The 6,907-nt window shown below is 42.1% G+C and overlaps 1 protein-coding gene across 1 annotated transcript in view; it reads left to right on the forward strand.

The window, feature by feature from the left end:
* Positions 1-5,198: 5,198 nt before the first annotated feature.
* Hydr2 (abhydrolase domain-containing protein 2) overlaps positions 5,199-6,907 on the forward strand; it is an 84,146-nt gene continuing 82,437 nt past the window's right edge. Inside the window, exon 1 of the mRNA XM_053782762.2 lies at positions 5,199-5,395. Within this exon, the coding sequence (XP_053638737.1) occupies positions 5,241-5,395 (155 nt within the window). The 5' untranslated portion in view covers positions 5,199-5,240. The remainder of the gene's footprint in view (positions 5,396-6,907) is intronic.

Consider the following 6,907-nt stretch of genomic DNA (forward strand, 5'->3'; position numbering starts at 1 on the left):
ATCATTATTATTATTATTATTATTGTGTTTATTATTATTGTTATTATTTATGCTTTCATGGAGGAGTGCTAAATAAGTTTACTCAGGTTTACACAAATAAAGTTACACAGATTTTCATGCATAGCAGCATATGTGTAGAGAACCTAGGATAACCCAAAAAAGTCAGATGCTGTGGAAATAGGTTACTTTGACTTTTTTCTGGGTTATGATAGGTAATTTACATTGTATAAAAATTGTACTTACGTGTACCTGTGTCTAAATAAACTTACTGACTAACCTATAGGGATCAAACAGTGCCTCGGGGAATGGAAGGTATTCAGACTTGATGCCTGGTGGCCTGGTGGCTAACACTCTCGCTTCACACGGCGAGGGCCTGGGTTCGATTCCCAGCCAGAGTAGAAACATTGGGCGTGTTTCTTTCCACCTCTTGTCCATGTTCCCCATCAGTAAAATGGGTACCTAGGTGTTAGTCGACTGGTGTGGGTCGCATCCTGGGACACTGACCTAATTTGCCCGAAATGCTGAGCATAACAAGGGGATTTCTGTGCAGTAGTATGTCATTGTTGTCAGCTAGGCCTGTATACCATGTACATGTACTTGTAGTAAATAAAGATATTATTCTAGAAATTGGAGCATTGATCCTATTCCTTAGATGGAAGCACAAGGATTCAATGGAAATAAGTCTCTTTGACTTTTTTGGGGAGGTTATCCTAGGTAATTTATACATGTGTTATTATGTATGATAATTGTATTTATGTGTACCCGTACCTAAATAAACTTCCCTTGAGGGGCACGATTTGTATAGAGATGCCGCTGGCATCAAATACAAACTATATGTTAATAGTGTGCAAACTGACAAGATGCTAAATTAAACACATGTGCAACATTGTTGCACATGTTGCTAATTCATCAACTGGACAGTGTGTGGACAGACATGGCGATGAGAGAAACGGGAACAGGAACTCCACTTGCAAAAGAGAAACAGGAACAAAAAACTAAGATTATATTAAATTAAGACTATATGGCCATGTTGGTAATACCTGGAGTATACTTGTAGGGTATTCCGAAGGTCAACTCCCCAGCGGCCCACTTCATGAGCAGGCCACACGATGGATCACCCCTCAAGGAAAGTTCCTTGACGCTGGTGAGGGGCTCTTGATCTAGGGAATTGGATCTGTGGTCCAGTTCCCTGAACTGAGCCCTAATGCCTTCCATCCCCCCCACAGGCGTTGTATAATCCTACGGGTTTAGCTCTCCCCATGATTATAATAATCACGGTGGATCAGGACCTGATTAACCAAGCTCTTATTGCTGGCCGCACGCAGACAGACGTACGAGCCACAGCCCAGCTGATTAGTTACTGACTTTAGGTATCTGTCCAGCTTCCTCTTGAAGACAGCCAGGGATCTATTGGTAATACTCCTTATGTATGCTGGGAGGCAACTGAACAATCTTGGGTCCCACTGACACTTATTGTGTTGTCTATTAGCGTACTCATGACGCTCCATCTCCTGCCAAGTCTTTTGCTTTCGTGGGGAGTGATTTCCTTGTGCCGATCTGGGACTAGTCCCTCTAGAATTTTCCAAGTGTATATTATAATGTACATTTCTCGCCTGTGTTCCAAGGAGTACAGATCAAGGGCCTTCAACCGTTCCCAGTAATTTAGGAGCCTGATGCTACTTTTATGTGCAGTGAAAGTTCTCTGTATGTTCTCCAGGTCTACAATTTCGCCTGCCTTGAAAGAAGCCGTTAGTGTACAGCAATATTCCAGCCTAGAGAGAACAAGGTATTTGAAGAGAATCATCGTTGGCTTGGCATTCCTAGTTTTCAAGAGGATAGATATACTATGAAACCTTCTGGAGCTGTGGGAAGAAGTTGTCGGATCACAGATAGTGTTCATTGACGGAGACATGTCACAGAATTGCTCTCTCTGAAAGCATTATAGCTCAGTGGTACAGTGCTGGACATGCTACATGTCAGAACCATGATTCGATTCCCTATCTGCTTATCCATCAACAGACGTTTATTACAACTTATCTTGATTATTATTATAATCAAAAAGAAGCGCTAAGCCACAAGGGCTATGCAACAACTTATCTTGAGCTCACACACACGCACACTAACACTACACACTGTCTCGCTAAGGTAGAGTTACCCAAATAAAGGAAAGATATTCATCATTCAATCAACAGCTCCAAACTGAAATGTCTCCACCCTCCTCCTGAGTGCATATGCTGTGCTTCCCACCTCCGGAACTCAAGTCCGGCTAACTGGTTTTCCTGACTCCATAAATTTTGCCTTGCTCACACTCCAACATCACATCAGACCATAAACACTTGTCTCCACTCACCCTGATCTAACAAGCCTGCTGGATGCTCAAGCCTCTAACCCCCCAAACCCTCCTTTACCATATCCCTCCCACTGGGCATAACTGCATCGAGAAAAAATATATATTACAGTCATTTCATATTTTTCAGTTTACAATGCCATATGGAGTTACAATCTCAAAAATATTTGAGTATATTATGATAACTAAATTATCTGTCTATATTGGGTTGCAATCTATTAAAAAATCACACAGGCCTGGTCATGCACAGGGCCGCGGGAGCGTTGATCCCCGGAATACCCTCCAGGTAGATTCATCCAGTCTATGCAAAATTTGGATGTCGTCTCAAGATGTCAGATATTATTAACAATGAATTGTTTTGCTATATCCACCAAGATTTGCATGGAGGTGTTCAGATCTCTGAAGGGTTGGATGTTTGGACACTGTAACACAGTGTTCCAGTGTATTACCTGGAGTTTACCTGGAGAGAGTTCCGGGGGTCAACACCCCCGCGGCCCGGTCTGTGACCAGGCCTCATGGTGGATCAGAGCCTGATCAATCAGGCTGTTACTGCTGGCTGCACACAATCCAACGTACGAGCCACAGCCCGGCTGGTCAGGTACCGACTTTAAGTGCTTGTCCAGTGCCTGCTTCAAGACAGCCAGGGGTCTGTTGGTACTCCCCCTTATGTATGCTGGAAGGCAGTTGAACAGTCTCGGGCCCCTGACGCTTATTGTATTGTCTCTTAACGTGCTAGTGACACCCCTGCTTTTCATTGGGTGGATGTTGCATCGTCTGTCGAGTCTTTTGCTTTCGTTGTGAGTGATTTTCGTGTGCAAGTTCGGTACTAGTCCCTCTAGGATTTTCCAGGCGCGCATAACGGAGATAAAACACCTCAATTACTGGGAGCGCTTGAGGTTCCTAAAACTGTATTCCCTGGAACGCAGGCGGGAGAGATACATGATTATATACACCTGGAAAATCCTAGAGGGACTAGTACCGAACTTGCACACGAAAATCACTCACTACGAAAGCAAAAGACTTTGCAGACGATGCAACATCCCCCCAATGAAAAGCAGGGGTGTCACTAGCACGTTAAGAGACCATACAATAAGTGTCAGGGGCCCGAGACTGTTCAACTGCCTCCCAGCATACATAAGGGGGATTACCAACAGACCCCTGGCAGTCTTCAAGCTGGCACTGGACAAGCACCTAAAGTCGGTTCCTGACCAGCCGGGCTGTGGCTCGTACGTTGGTTTGCGTGCAGCCAGCAGCAACAGCCTGGTTGATCAGGCTCTGATCCACCAGGAGGCCTGGTCACAGACCGGGCCGCGGGGACGTTGACCCCCGGAACTCTCTCCAGGTAAACTCCAGGTATCTCTCTCGCCTGCGTTCCAAGGAGTACAGGTTCAGGAACTTCAATCGTTCCCAGTAATTGAGGTGTTTTATCTCAGTTATGCGCGCCGTGAAGGTTCTCTGTACATTTTCTAGGTCAGCAATTTCACCTGCCTTGAAAGGTGCTGTTAGTGTGCAGCAATATTCCAGCCTAGATAGAACAAGCCACCTGAAGAGTTTCATCATGGGCTTGGCATCCCTAGTTTTGAAGGTTCTCATTATCCATCCTGTCATTTTTCTAGCAGATGCGATTGATACAATGTTATGGTCCTTGAAGGTGAGATCCTCCGACATGATCACTCCCAGGTCTTTGACGTTGATTTTTCTGTCTATTTTGTGGCCGGAATTTGTTTTGTACTCTGATGAAGCTGCCCCAGTCTCTGCCCACACACTTTGTAGTTGATGTCATCGACATCTCTATATAGAGATACTTATAACCAAGCCTTTTTCTAGCAATATCTTGAAATTTATTGATCTTGTTATTTTCTCCATAAATACAGCGCTGAGCTGACACATTGCAATATAATGAACAATGGAGCTGCTAGTCCCAGTGTGTACTGTACTGTTTTCCTTTATTCAAACTGTTTTTTTTATAACAGTATCTTTTAAACTTCTATTTGAGAAAGTAAAAATATATTCGACATTTTCTTTAATGCTAGCTGAGTTAAGCTATCAGCTTTGTGATGCTCCTGGAGGTCTATGTGAGACGGAATCCACAACAGTCTAACTATAATCCCTTCTTAATAATTTATGTACTGTATTGTACAGTATATCTGTGCCTGGCTTCAAGCGCAAGCATGCTACATTCAGGTCACAGGCTATTTAGTGCAAGCTATAAGGAAAGATTCAGTAACAGTTACACTGTCCGAGGTCAACACTGTGTCCCCTCGTCGAGTTCATAGGTTGGAAGGCACAGCAATACACTGTGAATTTTGGCAATTGATGCCTTCATCGCAGCTTACATTATTGCGATGCAACAAAGAGGCTCTGGCATCGTGCCACGTAGCTTAGCAACAAGAGTGGGAAAATAAATTAACACACAGTTTGTCCCTGGTCAAGTGGAGGGGAGAGACGTTTTCTGAGATCCCGGCTCTTGTCTTAAATTGAAGCATTGAAGCTTTCAAGTAACGTGGCCCAAACTGTGGTAAGGGAGTGGTAGGCAGTCAGGTTTAATCCAAGGAATAAGAGGGTAGATCCTCTTCTGTCAAGAGCCTTGAAGGGGATATGCTACAGAAAATCTTGTGAGGGGAATCTTAGCATCTTAGGGAATGGAGACTCTTTGGCTTCAGTTGTGCGGGATTTTGAAGGAAAAATTTCATTCCGATTGAGTGTTTCATAATTTCTAAATCTTAGTGTCTAACGTAGACTTAATAAGGGGGTGAGGGGAAAGGTTAATAAATGATGTAGAGTAAGGGGAAAACGTTGCCATAGCAGCGGTGTGTGGTAACGTTGCCGGGCGGGTGAGTGTCACCCAGGATGACGTCAAGCTCAGTGTTGCTTCAGCCTGGGAAGAGGAGGGATGTCGGCCGTTGTTGTCTTCGCTGTTTTCCTCCTCATCTGCACCATCCTCAAGTTTCTCAATGTCACCAGCCCCCCCAGGCCTCCAAAGCTTGTGTGCAGCGACTCCAAATTCCTGGAGCTCATACTGAAGTACTGCCCACAGCTGAATGAAACGTAAGTAGTTTTAAAGTCTGGAAAATGTTTCTGAAATGTCCTTCTTCCGCCTGATGTGGGCGCGGCTCCTGTTGATTATTCTACCGTTGTTGTTCATCTGTTGCTCCACCGTTGTTGACACATCATACTACGGTGCCATGAGCACTTATGTTGGCTACAGCATGTCAGTGGAACTTGCATTTCCTCTGCTTCTCTCACCAGGTAAGTATAAATTACAATATATATGACCATTTTTTAAATAAACTCATGAGGCCTAAAAAAAAATTTATTCAACTTTATTTACATTGTTTTGAGTTATTAATAGAAGACAGTTTCTATTATTATCCTGAAGAGTTGGTAAGACTTAATATTTTATGTAATGAAATATATGTTGTGATTAAATATTAATGCGTCTAAAAATGAGTGATTGCTTGTAGAATCATTGCAGTTATGTTTACTTAGTGTATCATTAAATGTAGCTCAATCAATAACACTCGTTAGCCTCTCAATAATGCTCGTTAGCCAATCTCAGTAAATAATACTCGTTAGCCTATTTCAGTCAATAATACTCGTTAGCCTGTTTCAATAATACTCGTTAGCCTATCAGTCAATAATACTCTGGTAAACTCCAGCCTATTTCAGTAATACTCGTTAGCCTATTTCAATAATACTCGTTAGCCTATCAGTCAATAATACTCTGGTAAACTCCAGCCTATTTCAGTAATACTCGTTAGCCTATTTCAATAATACTCGTTAGCCTATCAGTTAATAATACTCGTTAGCCTAACTTAGTCAATAATACTCATTAGCCTATCAATAATGCTCGTTAGCCTATTTCAGTAATACTCGTTAGCCTATTTCAGTAATACTCGTTAGCCTATTTCAGTAATACTCGTTAGCCTATTTCAGTAATACTCGTTAGCCTATCTCAGTCACTAATACTCGTTAGCCTATTTCAATAATATTCGTTAGCCTATTTCAATAATACTCGTTAGCATATTTCAGTACTCGTTAGCCTGTTTCAGTAATACTCGTTAGCGTATTTCAGTAATACTCGTTAGCCTATCTCAGTCACTAATACTCGTTAGCCTATTTCAATAATATTCGTTAGCCTATCTCAGTTAATAATACTCGTTAGCCTATCAAAATGCTCGTTAGCCTATTTCAATAATACTCGTTAGCCTATTTCAATAATACTCGTTAGCCTATTTCAATAATACTCGTTAGCATATTTCAGTACTCGTTAGCCTATTTCAGTAATACTCGTTAGCCTATTTCAATAATACTCGTTAGTCTATCAATAATGCTCGTTAGCCTATTTCAATAATACTCGTTAGCCTATTTCAATAATACTCGTTAGCCTACTTCAATAATACTCGTTAGCCTATTTCAGTAATACTCGTTAGCCTATTTCAGTAATACTCGTTAGCCTATCAGTAATACTCGTTAGCCTATCAGTAATACTCGTTAGCCTATCAGTAATACTCGTTAGCCTATCTCAATAATGCTCGTTAGCCTATCTCAATAATACTC

This window comes from Cherax quadricarinatus, chromosome 28 (assembly GCF_038502225.1).
Source record: "Cherax quadricarinatus isolate ZL_2023a chromosome 28, ASM3850222v1, whole genome shotgun sequence".
In the NCBI taxonomy this organism is placed as follows: Eukaryota; Metazoa; Arthropoda; class Malacostraca; order Decapoda; family Parastacidae; genus Cherax; species Cherax quadricarinatus.